Consider the following 25500-nt stretch of genomic DNA (forward strand, 5'->3'; position numbering starts at 1 on the left):
TTTTATTATTTAACTGCTCTGCCTTACAAGCACCTCTGTCCTCCTTGGTGCTCATGTATCACATACTGCTTCCATGAAATAATTTTACAAGAGGAGCTGCTATAAAAGCAGAGAAGCTTGGCTTCTCTTTCATCAACGGGAAGGCAGAGATCAGACCTTCCTTGTTTAATAATAATAATAATAATAATAATAATAATAATAATAATAATAATAATAATAATAATAACAACAACAATAATAATAACAACAACAACAACAACAATAATAATAATAATAAAATTAAAACGTCCATCCCTTATGCTGAAACTTCAAAGCTTTTAGATGGGATAAATCACAACTTTCAGACCATGATTTGAAGCAATGCAACATGTATGAGCAGGTCTTGGTGGTATCTTCACATCGGTGTCTCTCTTTCCACGCCTTTCTCTGACTTCAGGGCAACCACCAGAGCCAGCCCCGGCTCTGTCCTGCTGTCTGTCTGTCTGTAGGTGGCAGCCCTTCCCAGGCTATCGCCCCCCTGCCTTGCCCCAGCCCCAGGAACAGAACCTGCAGGCCACATTAACGTTAGTTTTATTAATGTCACACATCAGTCTTTTTTGTAGCAATAGAAATGGAAATTGTCGTGGTTATAAAGCAAATTAAAGCTTGATGGCTGCTTCCTCGAATTCGCATACACTCCGAGGTTTGCTGCTGGAAAGAGATGAAGAACTCGGTCTTGTAGCAACCTCCACACACTGCAGTAGCTCCAACGCCAATGTCTGCATCACAAGTGTGGTCTGCAAAGACACCTCTTGGGGGCCATGGAGTGCACTAGATACCTCTGGTTCATCACTTCATGAGAAGCACAAACTGTGTTACTAAATATTACATATCCCACAGTTCTGCTACAGTCACATTTTCACCAGCCTGCCTGGTCACTAGAGTGAGATTGTATCACCAATTGCTTTAAGAGGTTTGGGTCACTCAAAGCTAAGGCAGCTCTGGCCAGGAATTGGACACCAGGGAATGGTGTGACACCTATTTTTACCAGAGTTGTCACAGTATGCCTTGCAAAGTAGTTTTTTTTCCCTTTTCTCCTTGTTCTTTATTGAGTTTGGTATCAAGAGCCTGGCTCAGCAGAAGGAACTGTAGAAGATGATCTGTTTTCAGGTGCAAATCAAATATCTGTTCTGACCAGTGCAGGAGCGGCCTTCAAAGAGCACAACACACGCTTGCCCAGTCTCTCTCCCTTGCTGCTATGATGCATAGTTTTACGTCTGCTTCATCAGTACTTGCTTATTCATCATAACAGTGAACCACACAAAACTGATCTGTGACCAGGCTTAGCCACGGAAGGTCGGGGATTTTGCTGCTTCCTTTTCAAAGCACCTAATTTTTCATGTAAAAAAACAGTTTTCAGATTTACTTATTTGTATCTGTGTGTCTCTATGTGTGTATGTGACCATTTTAAAATCCTGGTCAGCATCACACAGAGAAACAATCTGAGGAATCTTCAGTTCAGACAAAGCAGGTTTTCTTTGTGTAAAATAATGCCTGTGTTTACTTAACATTTCATCCTTACTCCAATCTTGGCCATCTGAAAGGTGCAAAGCAATATAAATAATCTGAACCTCAGCTTTGTTTGCCATGAACACTAGGCTGAACTCTGAGAGTTTAAATAAGGCAAAACTCACTGGCAGTTGTCCAGCCACACATCTCCACCCCGTAGCCAGGCACCGTGATCCTGATTCTTGTAGGCAATAAAGTGGTCAATTATTGCAGGTTCCCTCGGCTTCAAAGGATCAGCATCTTTGTGTGGGCTGTATCTGCAAGCAGGAGAGAAGAAAGGTTGGCAAGGGAAGGTAGCCTTTGCTCAGTGCACAGCCCTACTGAACATCTGGTTTCTGCTAACTCAGGAACAGCTTTGGGACAAAAGTCCATCCAAGTAGCATGTCCAGCCAAGCAGCGATGGCCAGACCCAGCTGCCAAGGAAAGGATGGTCCAGGATAGGCAGTTGTAAAGACCCTCTCCAAGTTTCCCTTCGCCTTTTCATTATTGTATTGCTGATATACTGCTGAAAGCATGGAAAGTTTATTATTGCTCCCAAAAGTCTGAGATATTTTTAATCCCTTACTGTTATCCTTTAGCATATTCCTGTTATTTAGATAAATATCCTTTTGTTTTCCCTTTTGAGCATTCTTATCTCCTAACCTTGGCTATACTGGGACAATGAGCACTGCTGCCAAATTTTCCTTGCTGTGGAAAGGAATTAAAACATCTTGGAGAGGGGCTGAGAGTGTGTCCTTCACTATTCCCTCTATACATTACTCAGGACACACGTACAACATTTATTAACTCTGAAGTTCTCAAGTATGATGAAATGTTGGCCTGACACAGGAAAAAAGCAGTCACAAGTGGAAGCAGCAGCAACGTGTGCCCTCAGCTGCTGCCTGTTGGCTCAGGCCACAGGATCTGAGGAAGGATCTGGCTCACTATGGTGACACTGAGCTCAGCTGTCATCTACCAGGTCCTGAGGCACAGCTCTCTCCTGTTTGCTACTGAAAAACCATCTTCCATCATACTACACAGCTTAGAAAACCTGACAGATAAATATCCAATTCAGTGCCAGCAACGGATGGTCCAGAGATTAAAATTCATGCCTTGCCAAGGAGCAGCAAGGCCAAGCTGTCAAATCACTAATAGATATTCAATAGCACTTTGCTTTGCTTAATAAGCCATCATATCAATCTAAAACTGAGCATCAGGCTGATAGGGTTCCAGTAAATGAATATTGCTTTGGCAGCTTCATCATTGTGAATTTGCTTTCAGAGAGGGATTTAGTATCAGCCCTTGTGAATTCCCCAGACATCACTAAATATGGATATTTTGTGATGGATTCCATTTTTATTCACATCCATGCATAACTGGAGGAACACTACAGGGTACAGAATTTGACTCAGACACTTAATGCTGTAAGTGAGTGCAGAACAATCTCTCCAATTCTGTAACTGTCCAGCCTGCCTCCTGGTCTGCCCTAGCCCCTCCAGCTATAATCATTTATTCAGTCTTTTGGTCTTGACACATGAAAACGATATAAATAATCTGAGCTGCAGGCTGGGCTGGTGGGTAATCCCCCAGCATAAACATGACTGCATTATGAAGTGCTTGGCTTCCAGGGGTCATTCCTGCCCTTGTATGGCAAGGGACAAATTGCCTTTTGTAATCACTTACTGTGCCTGTGGCAGCAGGCAGATTCCCAAGGCATGTGTCCAGCTATTTGGAAAAGCAGCATCAGGCTCCCGAGAGAATCTGGAGATACTTGCAGAGCAGGCTGCTTTTAATAAGTTATTTTTTTTAGAAGTCCTTTTATATAATTGAATTAATAATTTCAATTACTTGAGCATTAAATTAATGTAAATAATATTCACTTTTGAACATCTTTCAGCATCAGCTGCTAGGCAGGGTGCTGGGGTGATGTGGAATACAGGATAACTGATATCTGAGCTGCTGGAGGGGTTCCCCTGGGGAGGATGACCAGCCCCACCCCTGCAATGCTTGCCAAGTGCACAACTACAGCAATCTGGGTAGCCTACATGCCGCATGGAAAGAAGAAAAGGAAAAAAATTGCCTTTCTCCCCCCTCTGAGCAGAGGTTTTCAGCAGGTTCCTCTTCCCTACATTACTTCTTCCTGCAGGACACTCAGTCATGGGGGAGTGCAGGTTGAGTGCAACTGGAGGCAACTGGTCTGGCAGGAAAAAAACCTATGAAACTTGAGAATATTTACGTGCTTTTCTCTCCCTGGGGTTGACAACCAAGTTAAGAGCCAGACTCAACCTCTAAGGAGCTAAAAGGGTGCAAGTGTGGTCTGTATGCTATTACACTTGGCCTGCAAGAAGCCCTCTGTTTACATCAGCCTCCTCCCTGGGGTCAGCTTTGGGGAAAGAAGGGAACATTCTCATAAGGCACTAGACCATAGTAGGTCTGCCAATACAATACACTCTGCAGAGAGGTTTCCAGTATTTCTAAATGACTCCGTTGTGCCCCACAGAGGCTGTGCCCAGCAGGAGGGATGAAGGGTGGCTCTGTGTATTTAATTGTAACTGCTATTGCAAAGACAGATGTGGAACTAGACAGAAAGTCAAAATCCAAGTGTGAACTCCACCACATAAGCACTTCCTGTTCAAGCAGGTCCTAAAAGAACAAAGAAAATCAATAGCATTCCCAGGAAATACATTAATTTATTATTCCTGGGAAACTCTAGTAGCAAGTTCTGCCCAGTGAGGCTGTTGGCCAGCAGAATTTAATTTTCTTCCTTATCTAAAAAAACCAAAATCAGTGGAATACTCTAGAATAGATGTAACATCCCTGGCAGCTCAGCTCAGAGCTAAAGAGCAAGGGCAAAACCAGAAGGGTGGGTGCTGAAGGTCCCTTAGGAAAGGAAACTGAGAAGACGAAGCTAGAAAGCAGTAAATCTAACTGAAGACCTTTCCTCAGTAAGAGCCACCCCAAAGGTATTGCAATGATTCTTCTCAGCTTCCCTGGGGGCAATTTCAAAGCTTTCAGTCAGTGCTTTAGAGATTTTTTTCCAAAACAAATGATGCAAAACATTTTACCTGCCAGAAATCAGAGTCAGGATCGGTCTTTTGTCCTTGGCTGAGGCTGGGGTGGTTTTAACACCATTATCAATGATCATTCCAGCCTAAAAGAAGAGAGAAATGCAGGATTATAATAGATGTAGATATTCTATAATTGTTTCAATCTCCAGGCTCTGCTTCCAGTTGTTCTAAGCCCAAGTCACTTACAAGATCCTAATAACTGCTTCTGGTAGTAGCACATGAAACAGAGGGTTGCCAACCTATCCAGACTTGCATATACCCCCAAAAACTGCTACGTCTCTTGCAAATGCATGTATGCCCACAGACATCAACACCCTACTGCAGCTGAAGGCACACAGTAAAACTAACACACAAGCCCACAACACAGCATGTGAGGGGTAAATAAATAAAGAGAAGGTGAGTAGACACAGCGGCCTGTATTTATCCCTCTAGAAGTTAATTGCTAACATTGGCAGTTGAGGTCTGTAATTAGATGAGCTGCCAATAGATGCTCCTGGAGGCACTATTTTAGGAGTGCAGAAGCAGAGGAGCAGCATGAGCAGAAGAAAGAGCCTCTTCGAATGCCCAAGAGCCAAGTGAAGCTGGTGCTGGCTGACTCCGCGTGCTCCCACGCCAGCACGCAAGCTGCTTTATCTGCAGACACAAACAAGCTCACAGTAACTTTTAGTGAAACAGAAAGCACAGGCATTAATAGCTTGCGGATCCAAAGAGCTGGAGTGAGAACACGGTGGGGTTGTGAGGGCAGCGTTCCCGTTGGTGCAGACTTACCCGGTAGTTGGAATGCGCGCGGTTGTTGGAGAATTTCCCCATGGGCACGTGCTCCGAGTAGCCAGGAGAGTACATGCCTGCCGAGGGCCCTGTTGGCACATGGTGCAGAACAAACCAAAAGCCTGTTTCCTGACAAAAAGAAGGAACATCTGAGCCTTTGCTTGAACTTAATTCTGGTCTACATTAGCCTGAGTATTTACCAGGAAAGCCACAAGCGGCGAGCCAGAAGATTTCAGGGCAAATCACAGCTAGCAGCAGCGACCTGTATAACTGTCTGCAGCAAAGAGTTTCACACACATATACTTTCACATGCACACTCCCAACCAGCACCTTCAAGGTGTCTTAATTTAAGCTCTGACATCTATATTGAAGCTATAAGTGAGACTTTCGAAATCCTTAACACACGCACACACAGCCTGATGTCCTGTCACTGCTCGCACGCACCTAAAAAATCAGATCATTTTCATTTAGTTGCCCAAAAACCTATCTAGAAGGCTGAATCTAGGTACTTAGATTTGGAAGTTTTGTATTAGACTTGGTTTGCCAAAAGGGTCCTGATGTGACCAATAACTTCTGCAGAATTGGTGCTGATGGAAGTTTCAGAGCACCATTACTGTACTGCAACCAACAGAATCATTGCCAATGACTTCACTGGGACTCCACAGTCACATTTATTTAATTTTTTCAGGCTACACAGTGTGCAAAGGCTGAGAATTTTTGTTAAAGCCACCCAGCTCTAGAAACAGCAAGTGACAAGTGTGATGCAAAAGGAAAAGCATAACTTTGTATTTGCAGCACTAGGCCCATTAGTATATATCTTGATCTAGCAGCTTCAAAAATGCCTGAGTAACAGAAGCAGGTTTTATTTGAGCAAGAGCCTCAGCCTTGCAGGGCTGTAACCAGTCTGAGTTGTTACCAAATAAGAAACTTCTGCACTCACTTCGGATCCCGCAGCTGCACAGTTTATAAGGTTGTTGTGTGGGTTGGCTATCCAAAAGGTGGATACGGCGCTGCAGGTCAGGAAAACAAAGAATAACATGAAAATGACACTTTGAGCACACACCAGAGTCACCAATCAACTCCCTCCAGTACAGGCAGGGCTGATAACTCCCCAGATAAGGGGTCCTGCCCAGGGGGCCAAGGGAATGCAGTTTTTTTCTTTCTCTTCTCATGCCACATTTGTCCTCTGTGGTTTGACAGAGAGCATGGCCTTATCTTTTAAAACCCTGAGTATTAAATGAGGAATTTCTACTGCAATTCCAAGCCTGCTATGAAGCTGTCAGATGTCAATCATGTTTTATGATAAGGTAAATATACTGTTGCACAAGTCACAGAAAAGAACTTTGGCCCCGGATAAGCCCTCAGGTTCATTAGAGACTCACTTAATCAGGGGACCCAATGAATTGCCTCTTAAGAGCTTTCCAAGTGTACCCCAGTACCTGCTTTTTCCAAGACTGGCTGTGATTCATTAACTTTATTTGCTCCCACCCTCCTATGCATTTCTTTTGGGACAAAAGGACTCCATTTGTCTAATGCACATAAAAGACTCTTAATTGAAAGATTCCCATCAAGGAGGGAAGATCAATCCATCACTGTCCATCCTGTGACATCCAGCATTCATTAATCAGCAGGCACATGAACTTTGGGAAGAAAACATCCAGCACTTAGAACCTGCATTCTGGCTCCCTGAATTTGCTGTGTGAGACTTGTGTTCCTGCAGGGGATGGACCTAGGTAACCCTTGTGTCTATTTTACTTTTGCTGTGAGAGACTCCACAGGGGCTTTAGGCCAACTGATTTTCCTGGCCTAAGAAGCAGTTCCGTTTGTGTGACTTTATCATCAAACCACAGCAAAACGCTCCAATTTTGGACATGGGACTGGCCTAGAAAGAGTTTGAGATTATTTATAGACTACCTCCTGCTGTGGAGGCAAGGCCAAGGCCACTGTATTTCCACAGTGACCTGTCTTTCAGCTCAATCCTGCTCCTCAAAGCCAGGTGGATGGGGCAGGTTACTGTGTCATTTGGCATTAGCCTATTGTCTGAATTCTTGGCAGCAGCTGCCTGCCTGCTTCTTCCAAGCCAGTGCAGCTGCAGCCAGTGCTTGTCCCTCATCCCTGCACTGGTGCCTTGGCCACTGCCCCAGGGGTAGCACTAGTGCACTCAGGCTGGACGAGCCCAGTGCAAAACAAGTTATTTTTCTAATCAGAACTTGAATTATTTTATAAAGGATGTCATCATGATCAAAGAACTCTAGGACCTTTTCATTAGAACTCAGCCTACCTAGCACTTTTTCATGTAACAGTGTTCAAAATGACACAAAATATGTCCCTCTGACTATTAAATGGATTATCAGTGGAAAATGAGCAGAATGGCTGATTAACTCTTATTTTGTGAATGGAGATATTAAGTGCAATTTATAAACAAACACAGATGTGAAAAAGAGCATTGCATGAATCCATCTCTTTCTCTTGCCAAAGAAAAAGCTAAAAATATATTTCTTTGGACAAAACCCCAGTTTTTTCTGAGGACAGAATGGGTGATACCGACACATTCTCAGCAGACTGAGAGTATTTCCAAGTAAAAGAAAATCTCTGAAGATTTTTAGCTGTTAGGCATCAATCAGCATCTAACTCTCTCAATTTCAGGATGCAAGTCTGGCTTCAGAGACTTTCTCATTCACTTTTTGTGGGTCAGAAGTTTAGCTTGCTTTAACTGTAGAATTTCCCCCCCTCCATCTGCAGTAGAATAAAATCCTGGAGAAAAATATGGACTGTGGATCTAAGCGTTCCTGTCTCCCAGCAGCTTCCACACAGCAGCAACACTCTGGGGGCTCTTCACTGTGGAAGACCTCCCATTCTGTTGCACAGGGGTCTTGTCCTCAAGATGATCCACCATCAATTTTAAATTCTAAAAGGCAAGCTTGACATCCAGCTTTTAATGGAAAACACTCTGAAAACAACATGGTTCCACAGATCCTCTCCAGGCCACTTGCTATACTCCCTGAACTGCAGCTGGGGATCTGCTTACCTAGGTGCTAAGCACAGAGGTTTTACTTTTAGAGTTTAGCACTCTCTGAAGAAGGGTTGGGGGGATAGGGGGAAAAAACACCAAAACTAATTAGCTGCCTGATATGCATACAAATGAGTATGTTCCCTGAGCAGCCACTAATTAGCAATAAAATAATATTCCCAGGTTATGCACCTTGATTTTCGGGCAGAAAAACAGCTGGAAAATAATGGAAAGAAGGGCTAGAATGCCTTCAGGAACTCAGTGAGTTCATACCCTGCCTTATGACAGGGTCAACTACAACTACAGTATTCGTGATTGGCCTTTCTCTAACTTGGGCTTAAACATTACTGCTAGCGAAAAGCCCATTAATTTCTCTAAGAAAAAATTCTAATGCTTAACTGTGTGGCCAAGATTCCATATTTCACCTGATTTTGTTTTTTTGTTCTACAAAGCAAGAGAACTGCAAAAAGAACTTGTAAAATCCCTTCTTCTTGCAAAGGCTTCTATAATGCTCATCTAAACCTCAGCTGGCATATCTGCAAGGACACTTAGAGGAAAGGATCTTGCAAAAAGGGAGATGAAAGGTAGTCAGTATTTTTCAAGCTTAATACAGTGTTTGTGGCAAATAGAATTGAGAAGTTCTCATGGCAACTTTTTCATGGGCTCATGTAAACAGACTATTAGAGATCCAATGGGTGTTTACAGTCTTTGATCTTTTATTGTCAAGTTCCAATGCTGTGCTAAACTGTGTTTATTATATCATTTTGGTTTCACTCCACAGTTGAGGCACACTGTGCCAAGCAAATGCCAGTGCTCTATCACTAAACAGTATCTGTTCTTTGTAAATAATGACTTTGGAATTAATGGGAGTATTTTCAAAATCAGCTGCCATTTGACATGAGCACTAATGTCCCAGCACTAATGAGCCCAGCCCATTCTGAAGTCCACAACTTTTTGCTGAGCCATTGGGATCAAGACTCCATAAGGCACACGGCGTCACTGTGCACTTTGAAAGAGAGATTTTCTATATCTAAGGTAAGAACCATCTAAACTGACTTTATGTTGAAAATATAAATTACACCCTAGGTGTGTAGGCATCTGAACAGCACAAAGATAAAGATCCCAAGGACACTGGTCTCCCAAACTTTGGGGCATGCAGCCCGAACCACTACAAGTAACCTTATAGTCTTATACGTGGAATGCTACGGCTAAGTCCTGCGAAGAACAGATGGAAGAAAAAGAAGGTTTCCACTCACCTACAGTCCTGCCTGGGTTTAGGGATGTACCCTGGGTAAGCCCCCTCTGTGATCAACTTGCACATCCTGCTGTCCCGGTCGGAGGGGAGCAGCGTGCTGGGTTTAACAAGCAGTCCAAGGCAGTGATCAAACGTGTTGCGCTCTTCTGGGCCATCCTCTGTGAAGAAGCAATGGCCCAGTGCATCATAACCCACCACATCCTTCACCTGCATGCATAAAACAAAAGCCAGTGTTCAGGTTTCATGCTTCAGCCACTGCATAATAATAAGAAATTCCATAGCAATGGCACATAGGAACCTCAGTACCCTCCTGAACTCAGGGTGTGTAAGCAAAAACAAAAGCAAGGTCACTCTCTGCTCTTTAGACCTTATAGTCTAAGCAAAATTCCAACACTTAAATTTAATTAGAAATTGTCATCACCTAGGAAATGCTCATTCCACTCTTTTGTCTGCCTGTGAAATCAGACACTGTCTTAGCATGAGGCTGGAAAAAACACAAGGTGGGGGATGAATGGAGGATGTTAGATGTTCAAATCACATCTGGGCTCATTCATCTTCACATGAAGTTACATGAGCAGCTACATAAAATGCATCTGAAAAATGCAGCTGAGCTGAAAAAATATTTTTCCAGACTATCAGAGAGGCAGCAAGTTGTTTTCCAGACAGGCTGGCTTGTTTTAGGTTTGACCTGATTCTTTTTTCCAAGTTGTTGACAGGAGCTTTACTTGACCCTGAGACAAATCAGCTGGTGTTAATCAGTACTGTTCTGGTTTTGGTTTGAATGTTGTTAACTTTGGGACACCTTTGTGTTGGACAGAACAATACCCATCACCCCACTGAAAGATCTGAGAAAACAATTTCAGGAGTAGATATGTGAATTCAAAGCCTAAGGCTAGGACTGGCTGGAAAACAACAGTCCTAGGACACACCATGTCCAGCAAATCCATTGTTAGTTGATATGTCTGGGATATGGAAAATTAATTTCAGGGCTCCATTGGGCAGGTGAAGTGCTGGCTTTCCTGGGTTCTTTCCTTGCTCTTCCCATCAACCATCACCAATCAATCACCTTGGACTTCAGGAACCCTCGTGGCAAAGGTTAGCCTGACATCCCACAAATTCTTCTGATGAAACAGAAGTTGCCAAAGGACAAAATACAATATTAAGCTGGATATAAACCCCATTATTTATGGTGTCATTGAGAGATCTGGGTGCTCAAGCACCTCAATTAGTTTTGTAAACAGGTCTGAGACTCCTCTGCCATCTCCATGTCTCATTTTCAAGGCAAGGAGAATCAGTTTCAAATAAAAACGCAGGACTAGTGTTGAAATGATTACAAATATGTTTTCATATAAGAAAGAACACTTTGCTTGCCAAATCTATTACAAGCTTACATCCGCACACACATCTATTATGTATCATCCATGCTCCAGTGTAAATACTCAAATCTCTGAACACCAGTCATCACAATAAATTAAACACAGCTAAAATGACCTGGTGCATTCCTTCAAGCTACCTCACTGAAATTTGCTGCTGACTTCCCTGATCAGACGACAGCTTTTGCAAGATTCTTTATTTAGGTATAAAACGTATGTACTGGACTGAACTGTCTCATCTTGGAAGAATGACATGTGCCAGCCTTGAAGTGGCAAAGAACATTTCAGGAGATTAGGCTACCTTCAGAAAACATTTTCTGACATGTAGAGGAAGTCTTTTAACCACAGAGATGTCAGAATTGCACAGAAACTGCCACCACTATTAGCTTTCTCTCACACAAGATGAATACTGGAAAGAAACATAAGTAACGGTGCTGTGGCCTTTTGATGGTGGAAACAGTTTCCTAAGAGAAACGTTAGCCATTTTGTGTGACCATTTATCTTTTCAGGCAGCACAGCACTGCACCAGGACTGGGATCTGAGAACTTACAGTGACCAGCCTTTAGCTGGGGCAAAGCCCACCTTTGTGCATGGGGAGCACCATGGCAGGGGAACACACCTCCCGGTAGGTGAGAGAGGAGTGGCACAGAGAGAGGGGCTGCATGCTGGCAGGGGGCTCAGAGCAAACATCCCTCCTCCTAACTCATCCCTGAAAAGTCACAGAACAACATGGAGTTATCAGCCAGGGATCTGGTCCCTGATGTGTTTGTCACCCTCTGTTTGATTAATTGCTTTCCCCACATCTCCTCTCTTGCTCATGTCGCAAGCCCAGCACTGGAATGCCTGGATAGCAAATGAGATGCTTGTTCCAAAACCACTTTTTCAATTGATTTAATTTTTTATTTGATTAAAACATTCCTAATAGTCCATAATGTTGCTTTAACTATGAGTAATTTGTGGCCAGATAATGCCATAATGGTAAAACAATTGCTGTGTAGTACACAATAGCTGGATTAGTAAAAGCAGATACCACTGAAACAGCTATGGCACAACCTCTTATTCCATGAACTACAGGTCTGCCCTGGATTCTGCCAAACAGTTTATTGACCTCCAGTTAATTTCCCTCCCCAATGGCTGTTTCTATTTTAGCTTGCACACTGGGATCCAGTAGAGAGAGCGGGAATCAGAGCAAAGTTTCAACCCTGGCATTGCAGTGGCGTAACTAGGTGGGTTTTATGGCCAATATATTAAAGAAAACATTGGGTAATGTTTGCATTTTCAAACAATAATTATCGTGAGAAAAGAATTTCTACAGATTTGTTTCCAGAAGGACCCTCTTTGCCTCCTAGTGAATATGAATTTGTAGACAAGTGCAGAATAGCCCTTCACTGGAGGTGAGCTAATGCTGAGATAGTGACTTTGAGCACACTGTATAGACCCACAGAAAAGCATTTCTGTCATCAGGAATGACTGGACACTATTTTCTCCTAGTGCTTTCAGTATGAATATCTCTGAAGTGACATGGGAAAAGCAATAGCAAAACAAGTAGGGAAGCCTTTATGTAAATTACCAGCCTGCTTTAATAACAGTTAAAAATAACTGATGGCTGTCTCTCATTTGTTAAAGCATTTGCACAGGTACTCAACCACCATCATGCAATCAGACCTTCTGAAATCAATGCCTTAATGTTCAGGACATCATTAAGTGCTGTGCTTTGCTGAGGTTTAATAGCCCAGCTAGATTTTTTGTGTGGCTGTTTCCAAAGAGTGGTTTGTGCACATCATCCAGGCAAATCTCCTCTCAGAAGTGTGCTTTGGATTGACTTGATCTCAGAGGGAATGAATGTTACCTGGGGAAAGACAGAGCTCATCACTGTTTGCACAAATGATGTTCATGCATGTAGGAACAGGTAGTGTTGCCCAAGAAAGAAGACAACAGGCAACTAGGAAATGTATAGAGTAACCATTGTAAGCATCAGAGACCCATGTGGGTGTCTGAATATATCTGAGGCAGAAGGAAGAGTAAAGGAAGGAAAACAGAGTTGGAAAGCAGATGAGGAGATTGTGGTGGGATCACCTGATGAATCAAGGCATAGACCTGCTGACTGCAGATGTCTATCACAGAGCAATGAAACAACACTCAAGTGATGCAACCTTTGGAATGTGTCACACCACTGAACAAATAGACTGCTTTATGTCACTGAGGCTTTCTTTTCAGCTGTCAGCAAAAATTATATGGTCAAAATGAAAAATAAGTTGAAGTATTGAGTAGAGTTTAGTATTCACACATTTCAATAAACGGTTATCAACAGGGATTAAATTCTTGATGAAAGTTTCAGATTTTATGTCCGAAATTCTAAGATTTCTCCTGGGTGCCTTGTCCTGGAGGCAAAGCACAGTCACTCAGGGAATTGTGGCTGGTGAGTAACAGTAAGAGAATTAAGCTGCTTTCATCAGCCTGCCTACATTTCATCATGCCACCTTGGCTGGAAAAGCCTGAGCGTATGGATCCCTATGTCATGGGTCCCCAAGGCACAGTTGTCACTTGGAGAAAGCACCAGAGAGAGAACTATTTCCAAATGCTCTGTAGAAACCCATCTGTCTGACCAACACAAAAAAATGCCAGGCCCTGAGTATGTGGCCCTGAGATGAAGATCAGAAATTAGATCCAGAAGCAAGGCTTTAGCTGGTCTGCAGCTCAGCAACAGCAGAGCAACTTCCATGCAGCCAGAAGATGTGTTTATGGTGCTACTGGTAACAGCTCATGATGGTGGGACAAATGAATCCCACAATGCTGCCCTTCCACTCTGCACATGAACTGCATTCTGAGCCCCTGGACTGGCTACTTTGAATTGGGAAGATGCCATATGACTCTAAATGCCTTATATAATTTATATAGTAGAATGTCTTTTTTTCTTAGGAATCCATATTTTTAGGATTGTGTCATAAACTTAGAAGGATAGAGTTCAAAACCAATCCCTCAGATTCATAAATAGCAGATAAAAGCTGCTCTGCTTCTGGAGCTGCAATTTCAATGCCCTCTCTTCAACCTCTGTGCATGTTAATTATGCCTGTGGCTTTCTCCTCCAATCTTGCCACTTTGAGAGGCTGTAGCCTGCAGACTTGCCAAACAGAAGACTGGAAGATGAAGCCCTCCGTGTGCTGGAGTCAGTAAAGGAGGAAATATTAATCAGCAAGTAAAGGTCAAAAATAATGTCTTAGCTAGGTGTTGACAGCAAATCATGTTCCCCAAAGAAGTTAAGGAAAACAGATTCTTACAGGCTTCTACTATGAGATGGTTGGGTGACTTCAGAACAGTGGTATGGATAGGAACCCCTAATGCACAGTGACCATCCAGATGGCAACTGTCAAGGATGTGTCTTAAAATTCTGTTATATGTGGTAGCAGGGCTCTTGACTGTACAAGTGCCCCACTTAGGGCTCTGATACACTCTTTTTCTTTTTGGAAAACACTGCAATCTCACTGAATGGGTGGGAGTCCTTTGCCTACAGAAATCTTGTCATTTTAAGTCTTCGTATTTGAGGTGATACATGGAGAAAAGTTGTCTAGTCAAACCTGATGTTTATTTCACATTTTTAGCAACTCTGTTTTTGGGATAGATTTCTGCACATTTCCTGGCTATGGGTAAGAAGAAGCCATCAGAGGTGGGTAAGAGGGAGGGAAGCCTTTTGGGGCTACATGCCAAGCTCCAGGATGCTCAGTGAGGTAACGATATTTTCCCTTGACATCCTTACCCCAAAGAAGAAGGCACCCCTAAATCTGGGGAGAATATAAATGTATTCTTACTATCTCTGGTGTGCTGCAACTTGTCTGCCAAGCTTAGGTCATTTTATAGGTTTATCCTAAAGGGTTTCTTGTTTTGGCAGCTCTGACAAATCAGAGCTCTGTCAGTGCTTAATGTTGGGAATGGCATTGCAAACACAAACTTTTATTACAAGAAAGATGAAGCACATTTAAACCTTCTGATTATCCTCTTTAAATATCAAGTTCTCCACCTATAGACAGATCCAACTACTCATTAGAGAAGGGCTGGTCTGCAGACATGGTTGCACACAGACAAAATCTCTGTCTGCTCTGAGTCACCACAGCCTATAGGGCCACATTTGCCTCCCACTTTTTAATGCAGGTTGAAGTTCAAGGCCAGGTTGGATGGGGCTTGGAGCAACCTGGTCTAATGGGAAGTGTCACTGCCTACGCAAGGGAGTTGGAACTAGATGATCTTTAAGGCCCCTTCCAACCAAAACCATTTCATGATTCAAAGATTCTATGAAATATGTCTGGAATATATAGCTACATGAACAGAAGGGAGGATGAAGTCAGACAATAGCTCTAACAATAAAACACATCACTCTGACATAATTAAGCTATATTCATGCTATAAGGAAATCTTTTGACTGGTGCCTTGATCTCTAAGGTAGCCACTTGGACACTGGGGCTTCTTACCAGTAGACCATTGGATCCATGGACTGTGACACATCGAGAGAAAGTATGGTGGATGGAGACATCCTTCACATATGTTGGGGGGTTGTAGCCTCCTTTCTCATCCACATCTCCAGCCATATGGAAGTGAATTGGGTAATGTCCCATCGTCTGCTGGCCCATGTATTTCAGTTCTAGACCTTCAATATGGGTAGCCTTAAAATGAAGACCAATCTGGAGAAGAACAGAACATCAGTTAAGAAATATAAAAGACTGTTGAGGGCAAGGAGGGGGGAGGACAGGGATAGGAAAGGTTGTACCATATCTGCTAGAGAGATTTACTGTGTGGAAGGGAGTGTATGGATGTGAAGGACGAGGGGTCAGGGTGGATAAGAAGGTCAAAGTTCCTCTTTGATCCCACCACTGATGCCATAGCCACATCTGATTTAATTTTAGAAGAAAAACCATTTGGATTTAATGTTTTCCATGAGTTTGAGTCAGCTGGGCTCAAATAAAACTTTTGGGGCTGAACACCACCAGAATCTGCAGAAAACTGGAATCAGGATGTTGAGACTGTAACTTGGATGGGTTGAGCACCAGCCTGGCTGGTTGAGCAACATCTGCAGGGGTGTGAGGTGAACTTCAAAGCCAAGGGACAGGCGGCAGCAGGAGGGTGGATCTGCTGCCCTGTGAGGAGGTGCTGTTTGCTCAGTGGCTGACAGCAGGGATTTCTCCTTTGCTCCTGGCTTCCTCGGTATGTGAAGACAAGGCTGGGGAGAGGGAAGTGTAAGGAGAGGGCACCAGCCTTACTTTGATGTGTCCCCCAAAGGTGTCGAAATCAAAGAAGGAGCACAACTTGCTGCCGTACTCATAGCACTGCTCCTCCATCTCGCCCATCACCACGACGTTGCGGCTCAGCAGCCCCACTTCTGCTCGCATATCAACACCATCAACGACCTCACCAATGTGGAGGTATGTTGCTTTCCCTAAAGGAACAAGATCCAGTTTCAGGGTTACTCTGCCAATGCTGCTGGTTTCCCCTTGTGCTTCCTGTGGTGGGGCTGGCGGGATAATGAAAGGAGCAATTGAGTCAGCAAAAACTGTTGGCTGACTCCTCAAAGGAGGGAAGACTGGAGCACAGGTGTCACCTAAGGTCTTGCTGAGATATTTGCAATAAAGGAAGTGGGATTTTTGGTCTTCAGTTGCTTCATTTAGCAGGGAGTTCAACCAACAGTCTGTCCGACAAAACACATTTCCTGCCTTGAAAAGGGACTGCAATAATTTGAGATCTTTTTATTCTGGATTACAATCAGCCACGTCTGAACATCCAATACAAAGAAAATTGATTATGTAGCTACTGAAAAGTCTAAATCCCCAGGGTTAGCACAGCACTTCCTATAGTGAGACTGAGAGCTGCTCAGATCCCATAGCACTACTCACAGGTGATCACAGTCTGATCCTGCTAATGCCACGGCTGTTCCTCTAAGCAAGGAGAGGACCAGGCAGAAAGCCTTGTAAAACTGTGGCTTGGGGTGATTGCAACCCTTAATCCAGCTTGAGGGCTGAAAAACCTCCTACTGCCTGCCCTCCCAAACCTCTCAATTTTAGATCTGCCCACATGTCTCAAACTGTCTCCCAACACTTCCCTCTGCCCTGGTGTGGTCAGAGTCAATGGAATCTTCCATCTACCCCAAGCCGCAACTCCCTCTGCCAAGCCAGGTTGCCTATAACCTACTCCACACACACACCTGGCTTCGTGGAGGGGTTAAAGCACAGAAATCCTTCCCTGGCCTGACCAGAAAGGAGTGTAGTCCAGGCAGTGTGGATATCTAGAAAGCAAAATAATCTTTTTGCTGTAATTTCATTCAAACATATTCATACTCGCTCCTTCCTTCCGCCGCTTTCTGCAGAGAATGCAGTTGGGAAAAGGTTCATCTTACTGACTACATTTTGTATTATTCCAGTAAAAATAAGTAATAAACTCTTTAAGTAAACATTGAACTTTAAGGAATGCTACACTTGCATGTATTTAATTTCAATGGAATCATTCAAAGCAGTAATTAGAAACAAATGGCAAGCCTGAGGCCTGGCTATGGCTGCGAAGCACTTCATGCTTAAGCAGAGGTGCCAAGCTGAGGGGAGGATTTTGAACATTGAAACAGTCTTGTTTTTAACCAAAATGTGATGCTTTGACTTTATAAAGAAGAAAAGCAAACATCATTCACTCCCTCTTTCTCCAGGAACTGGGAGCAGTGTAACTCAATGGTAACACGGGGACTTGGGAAGGGTGAGTGTTCTGCCTTGCTCCAAGACTGCTGTGTTGCAGGTTGGAGGTCACACTGCCACGTGTGCCCTCTCCTTGGCACCTCACCCGTGTTTGCAGCTGCCTCCCTGGGCTTTCCCATGATGCTGCCCTGAAGCCAGCAAGCCTGATCAGGTGTGTGGCCAAAACCAGACCCAGTCTGTCCATAGAACAGCTTCACTTTCCTTATTCACATGCATTAAAAAAGCCACTGCAGTGAGTGCCCTCCACGCGAGGACACTGTGTGAGACCTTCAAGTCACTCCGCTAAACAACACAGCCTCTCATTATTAAACTGGTTTTAAGCTGTTATTTTTCCGCTTCCCCCGGAGCTGACCTTTTCTTGATTTACTGAAGTGCAGGAAGAAGTTCAGATAATCATAAGAACATCCTATTTCAAGCCACATCTCCAGGATTTGCAGCAGTGAAATTAGATCGGCAGTTTTGTTATTCATGTGCTGAGCTCTAGAATAATAAATGTCATGCTTGCATGTCTTTAATTTAATTTAACACCAGTCCAGACATGCAAAATAATGTAAGCACTGACAGGAATGTTAAATACGGACTAACCAGTTTCTAAATATAACTTCTTGGGTGCATGTTTTTCACTTTGTGTTTTTGCTGACTTGACTTTCTGGAGATAAAAGGAGAGAGGGAAAGAAATTCCTTTCCAATGTAAAAGTGGATTTTGAATAATAGGTCCTTTGACAGAGTTTTGAAAAACAAATCTCTCCTTGAGGTAGCCAGAAATTCAAGTTACCCATGGCAATGGGAACCCGTGCCCCTGAAAGACCTCACAGGAGACAGACCCTGGCACGGGAACCCTCAGGTGCTGTAAATGTCTGCTGTAAAGCAGTGCCAGGCACTTCCCAAGAGGCTGAGAGCACCACAATGGGCATTTATAGATGTGTGGTACTTCCAGAGAGCTGCTAGGGTGTATGTAGTGATGGACAGGAAAAAAACCACCACAAAACAACAAAAGAGGCTGCTCCATGCTGAGTTCAGGGAGTTCATGTGTGGATGGAAGTGTCTCACTCTGCAGAGCTGCAGATTTGGCTGCTGCTGCAGCCAGCATGTGGAGCCTTCCCAGGGAGCAGCTGTGATATCTGAGACCCTGGGCACTGACTGTGGGCAAACCCATGCCAGGGCTCTGCAAACCAGCACTGAAATGTTTTGATACTAAGAAAGGCAACGCTCTACAGTGAACGTGGGAGGAATGTGTCTGCTGCTTCAGCATCAAAGCTGATGCCTGTGGTTGCCCAGCTGCTAACAAACCCAGGGGTCACTGATTCTCCATCTCCTCCTTGGGCTCTGCTGCATCCCTCACAGACAGATGTTGCCTTGCCAGCCAGCCAGGCTTGTGCTGTGTTATCATCTAAACCAAACAGAGCCTTGCAGTGACACAGATTATGTCTTTCCACTAAAGGCCTGTGTCACGGACTAGGAAAACTGCCCTGGGTTTGCTGTTCCACTTGTCATATCAGTGCCTCCAGTTGGCAAAATGTAAATTTACAGGGAACAACTTCTTTAATGTGTGGGCTTGCCTCATAGAAGTGTTGATTCAGCAAAATATGAGCACCTCTCCATGCTTATTACTCAAGACAGTGACTATTAAAGTCAGCAGTTGATGGTAAGGACAAGGTAATTATTAAAAGAAAGTCTGCATTAAGATAAACAGATGACCCACTAATCAAGGGCATACTTATGTCAACATAGCAATTCAAAGATTCAAAACAGACTCTCTCCAAACCGTACAAAGCTCCAGGAAAACCTGCCATACTTGCACCTAACCATAAAACCTAGGTCTCAGGCCTTATCAGACATAGGAAAGGTGGGATTTTAAAACTATTTCATCTGCTACAGAGTGGCAGGGTGCTTGCCACTGGCAAGTTACATAGATGTCTCTGAAAACCCTCCCAGGGACACTCATGCATGCCTAAATGCCATGGCTCTAAATGACCCAAACTGCTAAATATCCCTTTCAGAAGTGAAACAGGCACTTGAAGGTCTGGGTTTGGTGAAGATAAAGTGGAGCTAAGATGCTCATGGATTTTATTTTTTTTTTTAATTCTCTAAATGGTCTTTTGTTCTCCTTTGGGCTCTCTAGCTAAGACCTTCTCACTCATAGTCTTTTAATGTTTTCTAAACAAGAGTTTTTAAAGGAAATGCTAAGCACAAACTTGTCTGTTCAACCCACATAGTCCAGAGACAGTGAACCCTTCAGGGCATCTTTAAAATCACTGCAAGTCATTGTAGATGCCAACCCAGGGCTCTGTCAGATTTAGCATTGTTGCCAAACGTTTGTCAACACTGGTGGTAATGCCCCTATTGCTTATATTTAATAACCAACAAATGTTCACTGAGGCATCCTGTCAAATCCTCATTATTCTGAATTATCTTGATGGGGTTTGCCATTGCACTTGCAAGCCACAAGCCTGTAATGCAACGCAGCATGGCTTGGGTGAGCTGACCAGCTTCTTGAGTCATGCAGTACAACACCATGTCTTAATGAATTCATAACTTCTACATGGAAAATTAAGTTTCCAGTAAAAAGACATACAGCAGAAAGGATGAAACTATATAAGGAGTTAGGGCTAACAAAACCTTCTTGTAATGGATTCCTGCTGGATAACTCATCCTATTATAGCTTTTCATCCCTTTTCTCTTTCAGGTTCCTGCACAGTGTATGGCAAAGGCTGGAAATACACCCTCTGTTGTAGGAGAGGGAAGAGCCTTGAGCTCACATAGATAGTGTTAGGTGTGTACTTGAATGCTGTGTTGGATCAAAGCCTCCATAGCTGTTTGGTTTCAAGGCTGAAACGCGTGGATGCCACTGGTGCAGATAGGTGTGACAGGAGGATTGATGTGGACTGAGGGCAGTGCATCTACTCATGCAAGCTCTAACTGAGCACTGAGAGGTCCTTGCAAGGCCTCAGTGTTTTATCCCAGTGGCAGGGTGATGCTGTCCTAAGCCCACTCCTGTCTCACCTCATGCCCACTCCCTGCAGCAGCTACTCAGCCATCTACTGACACACTTCTATAAATGCAAGGTTTGCCCTCTCTAACCTAGTTTTCCTGCTCCTTGACATAAAAGTTCTTGCAGCTGGGATGGGAAAACTAGGCAAAACAGATTAAATCCCTACTTAAATCAGGCTCAAACTCAGCCTTTCTGAAATGCTGCACAAATTCCACTATGTTTCTTTTAAATTTGCTACTAAGGCAATGCCCAAAGGCAGGAGAAAGAGCTCTGAAGGACTGTTAGAAAGGGCCATTTCAGACAGTTTCCTGCCCAGCCTTCAAACACCAGGGTTGTCTTTAAAAAAAGAGCTTCTGGCGAGTTCCAGCCAGAATGATGCCAACTCAACAGAAACCCCTAAATCTCTAGAAATATCTGAATTTTGATAGCAAAGTAACTTCTCCCAACCTTAGAGCATAAGATGAATGCTGACACAGCCTGTGAAGCTGCTAGACAGCTATGTATTTACATTTTAATTCAAAGTTCTCTGCATCAACAAGATCACAGTAAACTCCCTATCTCTATAGTATTTGCAACCCAATAAGCAGGATTTAAGATATGTCTGCTTGTAATCATGATTCACCGGTATGTGGGATAATTGGAGTAATTATGCTGGGCACAAATAGTTTTTTCATGCTTTATCAAGAGCATATAGGAGCACAAAAGAGCATTTCATCATTTTTGTCCCATGCTGAAACTTATCAGCATTGGTAGTAACTTCATACAGGGCAACCAAAATGCAGATAAGACTTGTTTCCCAGAGAAACTAGACAAAATACTTGATCTTTCCTACTATCCAATTCTATCATAGCAACACAACCCTTCCTTCCTTCCTTCCTCCTCCCTCCCACGGCCTTGCACCGTTGTCCCTCCCCAGACCTCATGAAGTTGGAAGATCAAACAGCTTTAATCTGTTCCCACAGAGAAAATAATCTAGGCACAAAAATGACAACTGAAAAAAAATTAAACAAAGGAAGCAAGAGGAGAAAAAAGCCTTATTTAAGGGAGGGACTGAGCAGGACCTGCAGAGCTGAGTCCTCATGCAAACCACAGTTACTCATGGGAGCAGCAGTTCTGACATTAGCGCAACTGCTCCAATAAAGGAGTGCACAAGATCAGCACATGTGCCTTCCCTTGCTTTCTACACTGAGCTGTGCAGAAGTCCACAGTTAGACATATAAATCCTACTAAACCTGATGAGTATTAACACTCTTAAGCTGTTTGGAAGACCAGCCTCTAATCAATTCATTTCTAGCAAGAAAAGACAAGTACGAGTTTCAGCAGGAAGTATCAAGTATAAAGAGGACATGAGCTAACTAATGAGTTTGACTTATTTGGCACAATATGCTAAACCATCTCTATTAAAATATTACCAAATGATGAGAGCATCAATAATAATTATACTGTGGTATGCCAAGTGCTACCACACCAAACTCTGTTCACATAGCAGAGGGTTTCTGCCTTTAATTAAACAAAGAGACTCTTAAGTAGTTCAGACCTGACATTTAAGTTTCACTTAAAAATAAAATGAAAAGGAAAAAAAATATATTGAAAGAGAAATAAAACCATCATGGGTAGGAACAGTTTTATCATTTTTCTTTCAAAGGGCAGACTTTTGGAGTTCTCAACTGCTTGAGAAAAATCAGGCCATTCCACTTATTACAAATTACATCCTTTCAAGACCCTGTACAGAAATACATCTGTGTGGAAGTCTTTTCTCAGAAGAAGCAAAGCAATCTTGAGTATCTCAAGTTGTGAAAGGAAGCAGACATTTATGATTAACATCTTCTGCACACAATTAAGAGCCTAATGCTGCTGTGCAGGCTGTGCAGAAGGCTGGAGACCAGCCCCACTGCTTGTCAGCTGTTTTTGTGTGCTTGCTCTTTCTGGGTTGTCCTCTCCTCACACAGTGTTTGAGTCTCTGGGACAAATAAAGCCCTAGTTAACAGTGGGCTGGAAGTCTCACAGGGAATTAATTGAATCAAAACAAGTTTCAGCAAAGTCAGTGCCTGATCACGGGAGAGTCACACTCACGTGCCCACGCACGGACAGGTTTCAGTGCCAGCCAGTGATGTTTGCCTCGTCCAGGGACAAGCACATTCTGAAACCCACCACCTTGGTACTGCTGCCCAGCTGGCAGGGCAGGGAGGACACAGGCAGAGCTGTGCAGGCTGCAGGGAGCTGCAGGCATCACGGAGGCGAGGAGACATGGAAACAGCCACCCTGCAGCTCATTAGAGCTCCTTATTCTGCATAATTGCATGTCATGGCACAGGGCAATGATGAAGTTACACCACGGCCAGGCATAGAGCAGCTCAGGGACCTCCTGGCTCCAAAAGACAGGGGAGACCTCAGCCTTCCCGAGTTTTATTTCCTCTAGACTGAACTTAGAATCAGGCAAATTATTTTATTTTCTAGTGTGAATCTGCTCTTGTTACAAGAGCACTGGATGTGATTTTTATTACTGGACCAGATTTCGCCTTGATTTATATAATCAGTGAAATCCTATTGACGTCAATGGAGTTGCCTGGATATAAGTAAGGGCAGACTTTGGCCCTGGTGTTCATGTCATTTGTGGTAATAAAAGGAATGTCCTCATTCTCCTAAAGAGTAATTGGAGACCAAGAGCACAATTACTTTAACAAGTGTTTCCACTGCTTCTTCACTTGAAATTCACATGAATTTTTTTTTGTTGCTTTTAACCCTCTATTAACTTCCTTCAACAAATTTAGTTGTCATTGTTGTAGAAGATAAATCTAATTACATTAATTTCACAGAGCCATTAGATTATGGGAAGCCTAAGAGAAATACTCCTATGTCATCTTTATTTTTACTGATGATCTTCCAAGACCATCTTCATGATGCGACTTGTATCATACTAGTCTGGAACAGTTTTTCCAATAGCTCAAAAGTTTCTCAAGAAAAATATTCAACTTGGATGTGTGTAGTCTTTGAAAGTACTAGTCATTTTAAGTCATAAGACTATGATACATTCAAACTGTGAATAATGTTTTTCTTGGCTTGAGGAACGTGTCTTTCAGGCCATCTAACCATGAATGGCTAGAGCTCTGTGGGGAGGCACTTGCCAAAGGAAGAACATTGGTACCTTCCAGAAGATGTTGCGTCAGAGATAATGGTGAAGCAGTTAATTTCACAGAACTGAGCAAACTCCCTGGTGCATTGGATGTTCCAAGAGCCCTCATGGTTTCTCAGAAAGATCTTACTGTAAATGCAGACAAAACCTCTGCCTAGAGCAATTGCCAGTGAAAGACAAAAGATAATGTAACATTATTTACTTCCAGGCAGATGCTGCCTTTGAAACGTGGCCTCAGCTGTTACAGCTTTTATAGTTCATCTTTTATCCATAACTTTCATACTGTAAAATAACTTTTGCCTTTGTAAAGTACAGCAAGTAAAAGTTCTTCACCTATACACAGTGAATGTGGCATTTCCATGCACCATTTCCCAGTGTGCCAAAGTCTTGTTCTACAAGGAAAAGACCACTTCCCAGACTAAGGTGGAGATGCAAATCTCCCACTCTGGATTTCACTTTTATGCTCATATCATTAATAGTCTGTGTAATCAGTAACAGTTCATCATGATTATGCTACTTAATTTGATTTAGTATCTGAAGGCCACTTCACAATCATTGGACTGCTATGTCTTTTAATCAAAAGCAATTTGTTCTGGATTTGAGCTAGGCATCCTCAAGGGAAAAATGCTGTGACTCTGCAGAGGTTTCTGCTCCTGCTGCTCAGACTGACACTGGCAGCACTCTGCTGGCTCCATCTCCCCTGGGGCTGGGGATCAGGACAACTGGCTAACCATGTGATGCCAGAAATGTTTGGTTAATACATCACCTCTAAGCAATGCTGTCTAGAGACACAGTGAAAGAGAAACAGTAGCTTCCAGTTGTACAAAACAGTATTTCTAAAATGTAAGATTACAGCTCTTGTTAAATATAACTGTTTTAGGAAGAGAGCCAGCTGCACATTACTTCATAGCCTCACAGCCTCTCACAGTCTGCCCCTGCCTGAGCTCACTCTTCTCACCAGCTGTGCTCATCTCCTGCTTTCCAGGAAGGGATATGGTTTCAAATACAGTTATGTATAACTGAGCATTTCACACACATCACCTGTACTTGTTTCTCTTAAATGAATACATCAATTCAATAGCATGCTTGGGGAAAAAAAAAATTGAGTCTGTTATGAAAAGGGAAGGCAGAAAGGAACCAGAAGCAAATGAGATGGCTTTCAAGAATAGGAAGTGTAAGTTTCCCAAAAGCATCTGAAAATTAGCCATCAAATTGAGGTGTCTTCCAGATCTTTGCTACTCTTACTGGAGTTACCTCAGTGCAAATGATAAAATGTGTGTACTGCATCAACAGCCTGGTAGGATAAAGAACCTTACCTGCTACCTTGACCTGGGTGGGTCTGCAGGTTCTGCATGGCAGTACTTGGAACTCCTCTGCCTGGTACATGGAGTAGTCAGTGCTTGCAACCACAAGCCTGTCTCCGGGTTTCCATGAGCTCACGTCATCCACCAGGTTCAGGATCGTGCTGTTCACATTGGTGTCAATGGTTACTGTAAGCTTTGGTTTCACTGAAAAGCCAAAATGGAAACATAGATAAATCTGTTCATCTTATCAGAAAATGCTTGCCTTTTTTTTTTTTCCTTTGCCTGGGATGCCACCAAAATATTATTTCCTCATGCATCAAAAAACAGTTAAGTCTTCCAAACACGC

The 25500-nt window shown here is 43.2% G+C and overlaps 1 protein-coding gene across 2 annotated transcripts in view; it reads right to left on the minus strand.

Annotated features, from left to right (window-relative positions):
• Positions 1 to 25500, minus strand: part of CEMIP (cell migration inducing hyaluronidase 1) — a 113461-nt gene that overhangs the window by 16250 nt on the left and 71711 nt on the right. For both annotated transcript variants that reach the window (XM_051628160.1, XM_051628161.1), the window contains 8 exons: positions 25167 to 25358; positions 16251 to 16426; positions 15465 to 15674; positions 9630 to 9835; positions 6304 to 6373; positions 5364 to 5492; positions 4593 to 4678; positions 1674 to 1805 (listed from right to left, as the gene is read on the minus strand). In XM_051628160.1, the coding sequence (XP_051484120.1) occupies positions 1674 to 1805; positions 4593 to 4678; positions 5364 to 5492; positions 6304 to 6373; positions 9630 to 9835; positions 15465 to 15674; positions 16251 to 16426; positions 25167 to 25358 (1201 nt within the window). The remainder of the gene's footprint in view (positions 1 to 1673; positions 1806 to 4592; positions 4679 to 5363; positions 5493 to 6303; positions 6374 to 9629; positions 9836 to 15464; positions 15675 to 16250; positions 16427 to 25166; positions 25359 to 25500) is intronic.

The sequence above is a fragment of the Apus apus genome, chromosome 10 (assembly GCF_020740795.1).
Source record: "Apus apus isolate bApuApu2 chromosome 10, bApuApu2.pri.cur, whole genome shotgun sequence".
NCBI classification, from domain to species: domain Eukaryota; kingdom Metazoa; phylum Chordata; class Aves; order Apodiformes; family Apodidae; genus Apus; species Apus apus.